We start from the raw sequence: 16,242 nt of genomic DNA, 5'->3' as shown, positions 1-16,242 counted from the left end.
GCGGTCACACCTCCGTCCCCCATCGGGCAGTGCTCGGAAACACACCCCCCCTGCCGTCACATTTTGGTCGTGAGCTTATCGCCACTTTCTCGGTCCGCGCCGTCCTTGGTCTGGGACAGGGGGTCCCGGGAGTGAGGCAGGACTGGACGTGAGGCTGTAGTCTGTGAGGTGACCCCTCGGAGCCTAGGACCCCCACCGTTCTGAGCCTCCAGCTTCTCTGGAACATGTGCCTCTGCACCCCGAGGGTGGTTCTGTCAACGAGAAGCATATCGGGTCACGGACGGCAAGCTCGTGCCCTCCCCAGATCAGTGTCGAGGCTGTGCTGGGGTCCCCAGGGGGCGGGACAGAATCCTAGTCTGCTCCGCCTCTGGCAGTCATCCGGCCCCCACGACCAGCCTGAAGCCACCCCCCCACCGTCACCATCGGCGAGTAAAATGACCCTGTCCCACCAGCTCGGTGCCCAGCTGGTCCGGCCACAACCCTGACTCTCCCCCATGTGTGAATCCCTCCGGTCCTAAATCGCCCAGACCCTGACCGTGTCCTTGGAGTGACCTGACCCTCATGAGACTTACTTCACTCGCTCACAGGAAGTCCGGGCAAGGGCGGGCGCGGACGTGCGTAGCTCGTGGAAGCCATGGGTTGGCTCACTGACGCTTCTCTTTTCCGCATGTGACGTGTCACGTAGACCAGCCCCTTAGGCCGCGCCCGGTGGGCCCCACGGAGCGAAGAGTGACAAGAGGGCGGGCGAGTTCTACTGAGGCAGGTGGAGTGTGTAGAAAACCACAGGCGAGCCGGGCATCCGGGGAAACCTGACGCGCTGCGTGCAGGGGAACACTCGAGAGACGTTTTCAGGAAGGATCTAAGTAAGAATCGACAGCCCGGTAAATATTAGCACAGTGTGTCACACCCCAAGCAGCCGGCTGCGGGCGGACTGGGTCCTGGCTCGGGCGGGGCAGCTGCCCAGTGGGGCCCCCACAGCACCTCACAGCCTCTTGGCCTCACAGGTCGGGAAGCCCCTGGACACAGGTCCACACAGGCATGGGGGACAGGGTGGTGCTGGGTGAGCTCCGGGTCTCGCCCCTGCCCATGGTCCGAGAGCCTGCGCCACCCACCCTGCCTCCTCGAGTGCCATGCGAGCGTCCTGGAGAGACGCGCCGAGGGCAGAGGCACCTGGGGCAGGGCCTCGCTCTCCACACACGGTTGTGGGGGAGCACGCGGCCTGGAACGTGAAACTAAAATGAATCACTGCGAGCTCAAATAACACTAGTTTGAACAGAAGAGTCATTTCCCACCAATCTATACTATGGTCAGAATCCGCGTATGCCGAGACAGCAGGACCCAAGCGCCTCCAGGACAGGGCAAGAAAGGTGGGGACAGGCGCTAGCACCGGCCCTGGCCTCTGGGCTGGGCCGTCAACAAGCAGGTTAAAACCGCACGCGCGTCGGGGCCGCGGAGCCAAACTCGTCACCCCACAGACAGGGAAGCTGACCAGCCACGGCCCGCGCCTCCGTCAAGGACACAAAGTGACGCCCTGTGTCTGCACCTGGGTCTGCACCCGGATCCTGCTCGTCACCCGCTTCCGAACTGTGCCGCCCCTTCCCTACCCTATGCTGCGGAGCTCAGCCCGCTACAGCCCTGCTTACAGACATGCCCGGCAGAACCAGGCCGCGCAGCACTCGGCTGCCCTGGAGAGCTTCGGTGCCGAGTGGCCCTCGCCCACGGGAGAGCCCCTGTCCTCACGGAAGCCCAGGCCGGCCACCCTCTGGACGGGACCCCTGTTCCCCGCCACACAGCCACCGGCCAGACCTGCCCACACTGCGTCCCACTTAACACAGCGGTGGGAGGGGCTCGTCAGGACACAGATGTGGGAGTGGGGACCCACGCATAGAAGGGAGGGGTTTCATTGCACGAGCCTCCGGACGCCCACATGTCCCAGGCCAGACGCATGGAACTCTGAAGACAGGCCCAGAGACACTGGCTGGAGGGAGGAAGCGGGGCCGGCTGGGGTGGGAGACCACGGGGGCAGCGGCTGGAGAGAGGGGGCCCGGACGGGGAGAGCCCTGGGACCCCCAGCGGCGCGATCCCAGCCCTGCTTCTGCCGCCGGGGTCTGGGCCAAGCGCTACTTTGCGGAATGTGCCTGAGGAGGAGGAGGAAGGGGTCCCTCTCGGCTTCTGCTCTGCTGACGCTCTGAGACAGAGACTTCAGTGCACTGACGTGAACAACAGGCCACCTTCAGAAGATCTCACCATGGCCGGCAAAACAGACGTCTAAAGGCGCACCGAAACGCCGTCCCCGGGGCCTGACTGCGAGTCCCCTGCCCTCGGCGGGAAAGGCTGCTCAGGGCTGGCTCCCTGAGGTGGAGGCTCATGGCTTCTGGGTTGCTCCCGGGACCTAGAATGTTCAAACTAGCCCCCTAGCTGCGCCCCCTCCCCGATCTGCCAGGGCGACCTATGACCCTGTCACTACCAAGACTTGTCCCGTGGCCCCAGCCATGTCATGTGGGTCCCGGGACAGCCTGTGTGCCCCTGCGAGGCAGGCAGGGCCCTCCTCCCCAGGCCGTACCTGTGACTTGGTACCTGCTGCCCATCTTGCCTGTCCTGGGTTGGGGGCTGGGGTCAGAGGTCACACTACTTAGGGGGGACCCCCACCCTCCCCACTGGGGGTGATCAGAGCAGCTCCAGGGCCCCGGCCTCGCAGAGGCTGTCCCTGGACACACTTTCCCTGGGGTGCTGGACATCAGGGATCCTTCCCCTTCCTTCTGGGGAGCCATCCAAGCAGCGCGGAGTTCAAAGCCAAAAAAAGCCAGGACTGAGGACGAAACCGAGTGCCACAGGCGGCCTCGGAGTATGTCTCCTTGCTGGAACCACGCTCTCGGTTCCGAGTGTGTAGAGGAGGGGGCGTCCTCCAAGAGTGGAAGAGTGCCGACCGGCCCCTTACTCAAAGCCAGGTGCCGGGGTCCTGGAAGCCGGGAAGAGGTGGCTGTGAGGACGGCTGGGCTCCGGGTGCCAGAGGCGGTCGTGGGACGGGGTTCCCTCCAAGTTCACCCACTGAAGCAGAACCGGCCCTGGGCTCCGCCCCACCCACCGGGATGGCCTTATTAAAGACCCTTCTCTGTCCGGGCGCCGGCCTGTGATTCATCACCCAGCCCGCGCGCAGGGACCCTTTCTGCTCAGAGCCCGTCGTCGCCGGAACAGAGGCTTCTTGTTGCCCTGAGCTCTCCGGCGCTGAGTGATCTCGATCCACAGACCGAAGACGCCGGGCCACCGTCCAGCAGGGGACAGAGGGAGCTGTGTGTCGTGTTGGGTCAACATCACAGCACAGCCACGGCGGGAAAGGGGGCAGCCGCTCATAAAACTCTGACTCGTGTGAATGGGGTTTCTTTTCCCAAAGTCGCCGAAACGCCGCTCCGTGCCGGAAGCCCGCGACCTGCCAGGGTCACGGCATTTAGATTGAAACTGAAATGATCACAGAATCAGAAGCGAGATAAACTGTTGTCTCTTTCCCTCCGCTAACGGAGCCAAGTGCAATGACAGATCAAATCCTTTCAAAACCGCATTTGGCTGAGGACGGCCTTTGCCAAGTGTCGGCCCGGAACGATCCCCCTGCTGACACCGTCAGCCCGTGGCAGAGCGTCTCCCACAGAGACCCGACGCTGCCAGAGCACGGGGGGCGGGCGCGGCGCCCGTTCTCTTCGGCTCTGCCCCGAACCCGGGGGCTCGCCCACAGAGCTGCGTCTGGGGCCAGATCCGTGGCAATCCCGTGAGCAGTAAAACAACTTCCATTTAGAGTAACACTTCCAACCGCAAAAGTAAAATAAAACTGGAAAGCTGAAATTAAATGTGTAAAAACCAGTTTCCTTATCAAACAAAATAAAACTAAACTTACAGTTCGTGAGCAAGGCCTCGTGAACGTTCTCCTCACCACCAGCTCCTCACACCGGCGCCCCCAGCTCGCTTTCCCAAGCAGACCCTGCTCGGCCCCTCGGCCCGCACCCGGCCACGGGGCCTTGTCCGCCAGCCCCGCCGAAACTTTCCGCTGAGCCACAGTCTCTGCCCAGCAAAGCCGGTCCACCCCGCCGCCCCAGGTCTCCCGTTGGAGCATCTCGTGCTTCTAAAGCAAACCCGCATTCAACGGGGCTCTGGGGCTGTGTCTTGGCGCCACCGGCCGTGGGGCCTTTCACTCCTGGTTATGAGTGTGACAACATTGGGAAGGCCACAGGTGACTGCGCAAACAGGCTATGCCTTCCCCCTTGATGGGCAGCTTCCGATGTTCTCAATTCCAAAATGAAATTACCCCCCGGGGGTCGCCTCTGCGTTTCCGGAGCTGCAGCCACACGAGCATCTTCTCTCCGCGTGTTCGCCATGCGGGGTGCGTCCTCTGGCCACGGCCTGTCCCGTCCTCTGCCCGTCATTTTGTTGTGCGCTTTCCACAGGCTCTGCGAACCTCTTCACATCGTACACGTCGTGACGTTCTTTGTAACTATCCTGTGCCCACTAGTAGCTTGTACTCCCCGTGGTCTACGTAAGATGTCTACAGCGTGGTCTTGCTGACGCGCATCAGTATTTTTCTGTACAGCCTGTCTTTAGTGGGCTTCGTAGGAAATCTTTCTCTATCCCAAAGTCATTACGATAAACCCTATTTTTTTAGCTTGAAGATGACACTTTCTAGATTTAACCCCTCCTTCATTCGTGGGGTAAAATATTCGTAAGACGGTGCGACCAGCACCAAAGCTCTGTCCTCTCCCTAGACCGAGTCATTCATTTTTTAATTCTCTTACTCCCCAAATGCTGACTGAGCATCTCCGAGAGCTGCTGTGCGGTGCAGGAGTGCGGGCAAACGGGATAGATGAAGCCTGTCCCGGGGGCTGACCCCGCAGAGGAGGCTGGCAGCCGCACGGCATCACACGGCAGGGAGCCTATCTGGAAACCGGAGCCAGGAGCTGTCCCCACCCAGCCACAGCCCACCAGCAGCCTGCGGTGCGGCAGCGCGAGGTCTCCACACCAGCCACACTCAGCCCCGATTCGGAGTGGACATTGCTGTGACTCAAAGCCATTTTCTCAAGGAAAAGCAGATTCCCGGCTTGTAGATGGGGCGTCTGTGCACGCGGAAGGGAGACAGGTCAGCAGGGACCTGTTTCTGGAGGTGTGATGGGGACGGGCAGCAGGACGGTGGCTTTGAGGACCCCCAAGGGGCAGGTTTCCTGGCAGACTCTGCCCAGGCGTGGCCAGGTACAGGCGGACGCCCCCACGGTTTGCAGGGGGAGGGCCCGGTTCAGATCACACACTGAGGGACAAGTGGGACGGGCCAGGGCCGGGGCCGCAAGTTACAGCCCCCAGTGCAAGGTCTCAGGCTAACTCGTGGAACCAGAGAAAAGGCCACTGGCAGGGCCAGCCCTGGTCCGGCCCCGGCTGAGCCAAGACAGAACGGGGCCCCCCGTCTGCCCGTGTGCTCCTCGCAGGCTGGCCCTCAACCCTGCCCAGAGTGTCCTGACCCGGGTTCCCAAGGTGCCATCGTCATCACCCCCACTACGCCCTCTCCCAGCGGCAAGCCGCCTCAGACCTTGGTGGAAAAGCCATCAGGGCAATTCCCCCCAGCCTGTGGTGGAGGCAGGCTGGCCCCCCGGGGCGCCTTGTGCAGCCGTCAGGTTGGGAGAAACCGTGGGGGGACAATCAGGTAAGAACTTGCGACGTCGATCAAGCGATAATGTCTCCTCCTCCCAGAAACCGTCTTCACTGCTGAGCTGCAGTAGCAGTAGACACAAGGGTTCGGGGAATCGGGTCTCATAAGGAAGCCGCTGCACGTGGCTCGGGGCTGGCGAGGGGGCGCAGCTGCGAAATGCGGCAGACAGACAGAGCTGGGCCAGCCTGCTTGTCCGCAGGCTTCAGCGAGAGCTTCTCATCCTAAGGTGGAAGATGATTCTAAGAGGAGAGACTCCTGGACACACCTTTCGGGTAAGGCTGCCCGCTGAGGTCTGGCTGCATCCTTGCCTCTGACTGTGGACGGAGCGGATGATAGTCGGGTCAGCACACATGCTCCTCGGGGTCCCCGGCTGGCCGGAGAAAGCCCTCCCGACCCCCAGGCAGCTGGCCCCTGAGGCCTGTCCCTGAAAACGGGGCCCACGACAAGCACACACCTGCCCCCCGTCCGTGACATCGGAATCTACTCCACATCCTCGTCCTGGTTTCCCAGCAAGGGTCTCTACCCGGGAAGCCGCTTCCACACTTCACGCCAGTCAAGCACAGAGTGTCTGCAGAAGTCACAGGGCCACCAGGTGTTCTCCTGTGCCTGTGCGGGGCCGCGGACCCCTCGTCATCGCCACCTCTAGGCAACCGAGCGTGACTCTTCACGAGCACTGCTTAAAGCCGGAGGCGCGTCTGCCAAGGGTCGCCGGGGCCCCTGCGGTCCGCACCAGCGCCTCACGCCCTGCCCAGGCCGGGGGTGCAGCCCAGCAACACTCACGTGGTCACTTTCTTCACGAGTCTCTCCTGGTGACAGAGGAAGGAGACGGAGCCGCTCCCACAGACGCCGGCCAGAGGGCAGAGCTGGAGCCCAGGCTGAGCTGCCGCCCATGTCTGCTCCGCGAAGCCTCCCACGGCTGAGGGACGCAGGAGTTCGCGCTTCCTGACGAAACGAAGTCTCACTCTGGGCACGTGAGACCGGCCGTGAAGACATTCTCTGCATCAGAGCGACAGCGGAATGAAGGGGCCAGGCCGGTCCGAGTGGGGCGGGCGAGCACCCACGGAAGCCTCGGCCACGGACCCGGAGAGTCTCCAGACCAAACAGAGGCCGCGGGACCCACCAAAGGGAAGGAGGCCGCTCCGTCGCCACAGAGCACGAGAAACACCAGAGGCCTGTGCTCTGCGGAGGGGAAGGGGCCCCGGCCTCCCGTGCGCTCCCCGACAGCTGTGCCCCGACAGCCTCCGGCAGCCCGGCTCAGCGAGGACCCGACAGCGGGGTGCCGTTCCCGGGGACCCTCGAGAGGGCTTGTCTCATTAACCCCGTTCTATAGACGACAAAGCCCCGGCTGAGAAGGGGAAAGAACTTGTCCCGAGTTCTTGTCAGTGAATGAGGGCGACTGACCCCGCCAACACACGGGCAGGCCTCGCCCGCACTGTCGGCGCACCTACACGGCTAAGTCGCACACGGCGCACGCATGCCAGCCGTGTGCCCGGAGAGACGCGAGTGTGTGTTGCGCAGCACCACACTCCCGAGTCTCGGGGAGCACGGAGGACCCGCTGTCCCACGACCTGTGCGCACTCAGACGGGGGTGAGCTGCCCAGCACAGGGTTCTCGTGCTCTTCCTCAGGGGTCAGACGTGTCCACACCTGGACTTGTGGAGCTGTGGTCTTGTAGTGGGACACACAGGTCGGCAGTGCCCTTCCCCCCACAACCGAGTTGGCCTCTGGACCCACCGCCAGCTTTCCACAAAACCCCATCTGCAATCCAGGATCTGGTTCTCAGAGCAGCAAGACGGATTCCCTAACCTTCCTAAAAGAATCCACACTCTATGTTTACCCAGTGTTGTCAGATGTTGAGGGACTGGGGCTGGGGAAGGCGCACCTGCCCACCACCATGCCCCCTGCGGCGGGAAGGCTGCAGGTTCCAGAGCAGAACGCCCCGTGCCCTTGCGAACACAGCCGGCGCTCAGTGGCCTCACCCGGTGCCAGACCCGCGCTGGGCACTCCACCTGTGTTCACTCTCCCAACCCTAAGGAAAACCTCCCAGAAGGGTCAAGCTTTGCCCCACAGGCTATGTCCCTATAAACAGCCAAGGGGGGAAACGGGAGGCTGAGGGCAGCGGAGCCCCTCCCAGGGTCACGGCAGAACCCACGCCCATGGCTCTGGTCCACTGCCTTCTCATGTCATGGGATGTAACCTATGTGCTGGGGAAACCGTGACCTGCGTCAGCCCATCCCAGACCCCAGCCGCAAGGACAGTGCGGGCTACAAGTGGCTGAAGTGGGACACGGTTGCCAGGTCAGAGGGGACTGGCCCAGCGGAGCAGCACGTCAGCAAGACCTTGATTCCTGGCTCGAAGGATGCCCCTGTACAAGGAATTGGGCTCGTTCTGGGTGATCGGTGGGGAGCACCCTAAAAAGACACAGTGAGCGAAATACACACCGTTTCAGTTGTAACTACACAAACACGCCCAGGGTCGAGGACCGCACACCCCGTACGACCTTCCGGACACAAATCCCAGCCCCCACCCCGTGCTCTATGGGACACGCCCTCGCCACGGAGGCTTCAAAGTCAAGTAGCTCATAAAAGGCCCCGGATCCAGTATGCGTTCCTGGCCTCATCAACTCAAGGTTGAAAATACGTACAAGGGTCCTCTTACGACCGCTGCCCTGAAGTGAGGAAGCCAGATAAGGGATCTCCAGCGTCTGTTATGAGAGGCCAAGAGCCCTCGCCCCAAACAGCTTCCCTGTTTGCTAAAGCGAGAACGTCGGGTGCACAGCAGAGCGGCCCCGGGTCCCGGCCCCGCAGCTGGCGTCTGTGCACGCGGGCGTGGTGGGAAGAGGGACGGATGCACCTGCAGCCACAGGTCCACGTGCGTGGGTCCAGGTGCAATGCTGGGGACGGGTCCACGGGCAGGCGCAGGTCTGCCCACGCCATCCACGCCTGCTGCGCCACTCACCTCGGAGGCCGAATGAGACATGGGAACCCACCCGGCCGTGTGAGAGGCTCTGCCCAGGAGCCTGCGGCCAGCAGGACAGGGAGGGGCCGGGGAGGGGAGAGGGAGGGAAGGGGCGGCGAGCATCCTGGTCCGACCGGCCCGTCTCCACGCGAGGCACCACGTCCTGCTAACCCACTGGCTGCGGCTCTGGGTTCGGGGGACACGCCCCCGCTGCAGGGGGACGTTGTCATCTCTAGGGAATCAATTTCCTCCCAGGCCTCTTCTCAGACCTCCCGCCCTCCTGCCCCGGGACCCTCCGGGTCCTCCCACAGGACCTGTTTGGCTCTGCCTGCAGCTCTCCGGACCGACGCGGCCCCATGGCTGTCGCCAGCTGCCAGGCCGGCCGGGGAAGGCTGTCTTCACCCCACAGGGTCACATGCTTCTCCACCGACGAGGACGTGACAGTGCAGGCTCACAGGCCCGGCCGGGGTGCCCTCCTCAGGGTGACTCTCCCCTTTGGGGACTTGGCCTCCACCTCGCTAACCAAGATCTCTGTCTTCGCACGCAGCGGATGGAATGTGGCACAGCACTTCGCAAAGCCAGAGTCACGGTGAGCAACTGTCCTTCGTCAAAGACCCCTTCTTTGAGAATAACTGTTTTCATACTTGTGGGATTTTTGACATTTCAGGAAGCACAAGCACACGGAAACATTTGTTCTGCAAACCGAAGCTATGAAGAAAGACGTGTTCAAGCGCGAAAAACTGCTCCTATGCCTCTGAACTGCCAAACTCGCTGAGATGTTGACGAAGGCCACAGACAGGTCGTCATTCCGGATCACGGTTTATACCGAGGACCCCGTCTTCCACGGCAAGGGAAGCGGAGCAGAGAACACAGCTACGGGCGGCGCCTGAGACCCGAGGCGCTGGGCGGACGGGCTTTCCCACATGCAGACCCCGAGGCCGGACTCCCTGATAGTTGCAATCTACACACGGGGTACAACATGCCGCCCAGTATTTCGAGCCTTATCTGACGTCAAGCGTCCGCACATGGGAAGTGGTTTTACTGGAGCCCGGAGCAGCACAAACACGACCTCTCTGGGGACGGCAGCCTGCAGAAAGGCAGAGCCCGAGGCAGCGTCCACCCGCAGTCCGGACCGGAGAGCAGAAGGAAAGGCCCCAGGACATGAGGCTGTCAGTGGCCTGGTGATGAGCTGAGTGGGTCGGTGGGTTTCTTGTGCCTCAATTTCCCAATCTGTAAAATGGCCCCAATTCTCTCACAGAAGGTGTCTTGGAAACGGTTCTGTTCCAAACAGGTTAAACGTCAAGTCAAATGCACATGGAATGCACTGGCGCCCTGAGAGCCATACACACCCCAGGGGAGAGGGTAACAGGACCCCTGGGTCTTACCAGCCTGACTTTCGGCTCATACGTAAAGACAGTGAGGAGGCAGGAATGCAAGTGTCCAGGCAGAAGGAACAGCAGGTGGTAGAGACCGGAGGCCCCTGCCCACGGGGTTGGGACGCCACCGGCGATGAGGCAAGCTAAAGGAGTGAGGATGGAGGCCTCCAGCGTTCTCCCCAACGGGGGCGTGCTGCCGGCAAGCCAGGAGTCTGCCGGCCTGCGGGAGGGTCTGGGCTTTGACTCCTGGGACCTGCTGACCCTGGAGGCATGGCCGTTCCCAGAGCCGGCTGACTCACCTCCCCCGCTCCGCACAGACCAGCCCAGCCAGAGACCACTCCCGCCCCTCCCCTCCGTGGCCACCCCATGGCAGGTGCCAGACAACTGGGTACAGCCCCACAGCCCGTCAGCCACTAAAGTACTCACACTAGCCATCTCTAAGCTTGGTTCCCCCGCTTCCGCAGCCCCCCCTGTGGAAACCACAGTAAAGGGTCTTGCCACATTTTCTACCCGCTCCTGTGACTTCCTGACAGACCTGGTGCTTCCCAACCCCCGTGGCACATATGCTCCCTGGTCCCAGGAAACTGTGAGCAAAATTTCATCCTTTGTGCCTTGTGCACATCTGTGTGTCTCAGCACCGCGCGCTAAAACAAATCCCAGGTGCCTTCCGACGCATTCCTGTGAATGTACACTCGCGTGCTCCAGGACAAAACCCCCCGGGGTTTTTTGCAGTTAGACCAGTGTGAGGCCGGGGGGACCAGCAGACCAGTGGAAGGAAACAGAGCGTCCAGAAAAGCTTCATCAATCCTTGTGCTTGTGCCTGAGGGAGCCACCGTGGGGAGGCAAGCTGCTGGGTGGCATCGAGAACACGGGGTCCCAGTGCAGAGGAGAAAAATGCATCAATGGATTAAAAACACCACGAAAGGCAGAATGAAAAGTATCAGAAGAAAACGGAGAACTCTTCTTCTCCGAGAATCTGTACAGAACTCTAAAACTCAACAAACAGACCAAAACACACAGCCCCACACCAGCAAGCAGCACCCCTCCTGTGTTGTCAGTCCCCCTGGAGAACGGGATGCTCCATCTTCCTAAGACAGAGGCAAAGCAAGAAGAAGGAGCCACAGGGACAGCCCGGCCACCTGCTCCGTGCGCCAGGGTCTGTATTCCAGAAGATTCCCAGAGAACCTCCGGGGATTTGCCTTAGACGTTCAAGGTCCCCACTGGTAGTTTCTTCAAAACAAGAAAGACAATTTCTCACAACCCCTTGCCCAATACCAACTTCTCCTAGTCAAGTTTCCAGAGCACTCTTATGACTTCTAGAAAATTCCATCACAGGACTGAAATTGAAGAAAAGAAAGTATAAAGCAGTGCAAGCCAGCCAGCTTTCCTGGATTCACCCTTCTGGGCCCTGCACTCCTCACGCCGGCCTCCTGGCTGCTTTCTGCCTTTGTCAACCTTTCAGCCTTCTCCAGGGCTCTGCTTGTTGAGAAGGATTTGAGAACCCGGTCCTTGCTGGCCATCCTTCTCGGCTCTCACTCGGAGTATCTCTTTATCCTGTCCTAGCAGCTCCCAGCTACGTTCTCGTGCCTGTGATCAGAGCAATTGTCAGCTGAATGCTCAGAAATCCACCGTGTGTTGATGGCCACTGGGCGATGGAGACAGTCCCCGCCACAGTCCACCGGCAAGTAAGACCCACTGCAGTCCCAAGGGCCATCTTGTCATCACACAGCAGAGAAGGTAAGAAGTACTGTGTTAGTTGCCTTTTACAGATTTGACAACTGAGCCTCAGAGGAGAGGAGACCTGCCCTGGTCCGGCGTGAGGCTTAGAAAGGGCGCTGGAATGTAACCTTGCTCTTTCCCTGTCTGTATGGACAAGGCTGTGTCAGAGGACCTGGACCACTGTGAACCCACGGGACTCTCTTCTGGTTCCCCAGTTTTTCTCTGTCCATCAAAATGCAGAAGGGCCCTCAGCAAGGTGACACTTCACCATATCAGCGGGCAAGGGGATCAGCCAGGTTATCAGAGGCTCAGGCAGGGACACGGCTGGGGACCCTCATAAGGCACGGAGGTCCTAAGACCCCAGGCAGTCCCGCAGCAGGGGCCCCAGAGCAATGCAAGAAGTGTTCCGACTACTTCCTCATGATTTCAGCTGTTGGGTTGTGTCCAAGTTGTTCTTCCTCACCCATGCCCCCCCATGCCCACAGCCTGTCTGGGGCTCCACCCCCTTCCGGCCAGGGACTCAGGGAGAGGCAGGCACAGAAATTTAGCGGCTCTCACTACACTGCAGTTTGTGGTAAATGTTTGAAATTGATTTAAAAATTTTTTTTAATATTTTATGTATTTATTTGACAGACAGAGATCACAAGGAGGCAGAGAGGCAGGCAGAGAGAGGAGGAAGCAGGCTCCCCGCTGAGCAGAGAGCCCGATGCGGGGCTCGATCCCAGGACCCTGAGATCATGACCTGAGCGGAAAGCAGAGGTTTTAACCCACTGAGCCACCCAGGAGCCCCTGAAATGGATAAATTTTGATGAACTATTTCACTTTTGCCCTAGTTAGTAATACTGTGCCACAAATTAGAGACCCCCACGTGTCTCCCTTCCTGCAAGGGAGTGGTTCCGTGAACTAGAGTAATGAGGCCACGAGAAAGAATCATTTGATTCACACCCACTGACAACCCTGGGTCCCAGTCAGCAAACGCGTCTGTGCACCCCCCTTCCGCGTGGACCGGAGACGGGCGGTCGCTGCGTGGGGAAGAGGCTGCGCTCAGGGCCTCCTGGGACGGCCCGCAGCCAGCGCTGGCCCAGACTGGCCCCGGGAGGCGCACCGGGAGAGCCTGCTTCCCCTAAGGCGGACTTCGAGGACGGCCGAGGAGGAAAGGCAGCCCGAGGCGGGACTGGGTCCGTCCCTAGCGGAGCCTCGACGGGGTGCGCGCTGGCCTCGCGCAGGTGCAGCCTGGCTCGCCGCGGCGCCCGCGCTCGGGCAGGGGGGCGCCTGGTGCGGAGCTGCCCTGCGCCGCTGGAGAGAGCGACTGGCCGGGCCACTCCGCGCGGGGGACAGGCCCGGACCGAGGGTCCCCGCGGTCCGGCCGCTACGCGAGGCGCCGCCACGGGCCCAGGCGCCGCTCGGGACCCCGGATCCCGGGAGCCCACTCCCCCCCCCCCGCCTCCCCTGCGCGCCCCCAAGCCGCTGAGGGCTGGCGCCGGGCGGGGCGGGGCGGGGCGGCCTCGCGGGCCCGGGGGCGGGGCTCTCGGGACGCACCGCCCCCGCCCGCCCAGGCCTCGCCCCGCCGGCGCCCCCCGCCCCTCGCGTCACGCCGCCCGACCGCCTGCGCCTGCGCGCCCGCCCCGGCCGCCGCGCATCCTCGGCCCGCGCCCCGCGCCCGCTCCGCTGCGGCTCCGCACCGGCTCCGCGCCCCGCGCCCGGCTCCCTGCGGCGGCCGGCGGCCATGAGGCTGCGGGCGCGCGGTCCCCGGGCCGCCCCCGGCTCCAGCACCGCCTCCAGCGTGGGGGCCGGCGACGTGCGGCGGCTGGCGCCCCCGGGGCGGAACCCCTTCGTGCACGAGCTGCGCCTCAGCGCCCTGCGGAAGGCCCAGGTGGGTGCGCGCCCCGGGCCGGGCCCGGCCCCGCCGCCCCCCGCGACCTGCGACCCCCCCACAGCCCCGCGGCGGGCGGCCTCACCCCCATCCGCGGCCCGCGCCCTGGCGCCCGGCCCCACACCCCCTTTCCCGGATCCCCGGGTCGCCGCACCCGCGGTCCCCGGGCCCCGCGTCCGGTCCGGCCGCGCGCAGGCCCCTGGAGGGAACCGCGCGGCTGTCCTGGATGTGACTTGGTCACTTGATGAGCCTCGTGTGGGGACCTCGTCGGTCCTTTGAGTGCGGGCCGGAGCCCGCGGTGCGAGCCGGCCGGCGGGAGCGACAGGATTTCCGCCTCGGCGCCTGCGAGTGGTGCGAGTGCCGGGGGCGCTGCGCTGGGGGCTCGGCCGTGACGGTTTTGTGCGTCCCGGGTTCCCGCGAGCGAGCAGCGGGGTCCGCTTTCAGCGCTTGCGAAGCGCGGAGCCCTCTGGTCCCGCTGAGAGGTGGATGCCTGCTGCAAGCGGCGGCGCCCGCACGTCCCTGTCGTCGCCGGCTTCTATGGGGGACCCGTTCCGCGACTCGGTGGGGTCATACCCGGACCTGGTGGGAAGCAATCCCAGACCTGGTGAGGTCATTCCTGACCTGGTGAGGTCATTCCCTGACCCGGTGGGGTCATTCCCTGACCCGGTGGGGTCATTCCCTGACCTGGTGCGGTCATTCCCCCGCAGGGCTGGGCTTCCCTGGGTACATTCCTGCTCTCTGGTTGTGCAGTTGATTTCTGTAGGATTGGGCATGACAGGGCATTTCTTTTAACTCCAAAACCGTAATGGAACCAGGCACAAGTGTAGGATTTTAACAGTTGTGCAGTTGGTGGAGAGTGTATTTCCAGCTGAGACCGAACATTTTGGGGTGACATTGAGATTCTTCTTTAATGCATGAAGTTAGTCTTTGGAAATAATATTGAAGTGGAAAGTTCTTGCAGTTTGATGTCGTCCTGGGTCGCTCTTCTTGAAGCCTCCTCTAGGTGGGCTTGATTATCATCGTGGGAGAGGAAAGGGTAGGCACTAGACTGAGGACAGGGGAGAGGGGGAGGTGACATGAAGTAAGGTTGTACCAGTCAGCTCCTGGGCCTTGTCCCCTGTGTCTGTGTGTCTGGAGACAGACACCATCATCTGCCTGCCCCTGGGGTCTGCCGGCAACCCGCCTTCTGTGTCCTTTTGCTTACAGACTTGAACTCATCACCTTCCAGCTGCTGTACCCAGCTGTGAGGGGGTTGGAGCACAGCCACTTCCTCAGGGCTCCTGAATGGTGCCCCCACCAGACCCTACCCCATCACTCCTATGGTCCACAGGCCTTCTTCCACCCACTGTTCTGAACCTTCGGAGGGTGATCCTGGGAATGAGCCCTGACTCAGGTGGCTTCCAAGGTCCCGCTGTGTCTTCCTGACTTTGCCTGCTCTCTCCTGGCCATTCTGCCCGGGCCGGCCGAGTGATGGCCTCTCTGCTTGGGTGATGGCACCTGCAGGAGGAAGCCCCCTCCTCCCTGGAGGTCCCTGGAGGGCCGCCTCTGTGTCCCTGTCACACTTGCAGCCCCCTTCCTCAGTAGTGTGGAGGGACAGGGGCCGGACAGTGTCCTGCCACAACCTGGTGCTTTTTGTCCGAGTGGGGTGTGCTCTAGAGGCTCTCTAGTCAATGAGTAAACGCGCAGAAAGGACGGACGGACGTGCCAGCAGAGCTTGAACTCCCCGGTACCCCTCGGGCGGGGGACACAGGGCTGTAAACTGGGGGCTGTAAACGGGGGAGTGTGGTTTTAGATGTTGGCGGGCAGCTTCTGGAAGATGTTCAGAAAGGAACAGGTGGGTGGACGCCCTAGCCCCCCAGGAAGGGGAGGATACTTTGCACACACCTTGTTGCCATGTTGCAGAGGCGGCGTCCCTGCTCTTCAGGATAACTGGTGTTTCCTGTGTGTGTCACGGAGCTGCGGTTACTGCTCCGGTCAGCGGCCCGTGGTCCGGGGCACAGAGTCTGTGACTCCTAAGCTCCAGGTTCCGTCCTACAGAGACGATTTGGTTTTTGCAAGCAGAGCTCTGCGAGCTTTTCTCCTTTAAGTAATACAGTGGGCCGAGGTTTCCACGTGGGGGGATCTGGCCTGTCCAAGCAAAGAAAGTCGGACTCCCTAAATCAGTCAGTAAACGAGCCCAGCCATGGCAGACACCCAAGGGCGCTCGGGAACCCACTGGCATTCCGAGTCAGGATAAGCCTGGGAGGAAGCCTGTGTGCACCTGTTAGGCTTGCTGCTGGGGATGGGCCGCCACTGTCTGCGGATCAACGGGCAGTCCGCCTGTCATTTAACTGCCGATTTAGTGAGGAGCTTAACCACCTCTTCGGACAGGAAATAACTTGTCAAGATAGAAAAGCTAAACCACGTCATATGGAGTCAGCTGGCGATTTGCGGTGGGGGGGTCATACAGGGGTTTCTATTGCCAGGGCTCGGGGGGGGGCACCTCTGTTGGAGCCCTCGGGCGTGAGTGCATCCCGCCTCCAGCCCCGATGCTTCCCCATCTCTGAACTCCCACAGACGACTCACTTCCCGGAAGGCAGTCTGGCTTCCTGTTCACCCTGGAAATGAGTCTGTGGGGGGGCGCTGCCGCGTGCTCCC

General features: G+C 62.0%; 1 protein-coding gene and 1 long non-coding RNA gene across 4 annotated transcripts in view; one reads left to right on the top strand and one right to left on the bottom strand.

The window, feature by feature from the left end:
* Positions 1 to 12,990, bottom strand: part of LOC131831545 (uncharacterized) — a 68,062-nt gene extending 55,072 nt beyond the window's left edge. For 2 of the 3 annotated variants that reach the window (XR_009353679.1, XR_009353680.1), the window contains exon 1: positions 573 to 10,345. This is a non-coding gene — a long non-coding RNA (uncharacterized LOC131831545). Of the gene's footprint in view, positions 1 to 572; positions 10,346 to 11,410 lie in introns of those variants that run through there. The other variant, XR_009353681.1, reaches the window with a different exon arrangement.
* A 363-nt stretch (positions 12,991 to 13,353) lies between these two features.
* Positions 13,354 to 16,242, top strand: part of LPCAT1 (lysophosphatidylcholine acyltransferase 1) — a 44,074-nt gene continuing 41,185 nt past the window's right edge. Inside the window, exon 1 of the mRNA XM_059173584.1 lies at positions 13,354 to 13,605. Within this exon, the coding sequence (XP_059029567.1) occupies positions 13,459 to 13,605 (147 nt within the window). The 5' untranslated portion in view covers positions 13,354 to 13,458. The remainder of the gene's footprint in view (positions 13,606 to 16,242) is intronic.

Source organism: Mustela lutreola, chromosome 5, assembly GCF_030435805.1.
Source record: "Mustela lutreola isolate mMusLut2 chromosome 5, mMusLut2.pri, whole genome shotgun sequence".
Taxonomy (NCBI): domain Eukaryota; kingdom Metazoa; phylum Chordata; class Mammalia; order Carnivora; family Mustelidae; genus Mustela; species Mustela lutreola.
The sequence above is the reverse complement of the archived record's forward strand: the minus strand, read 5'-3'. Positions and strand labels throughout refer to the sequence as shown.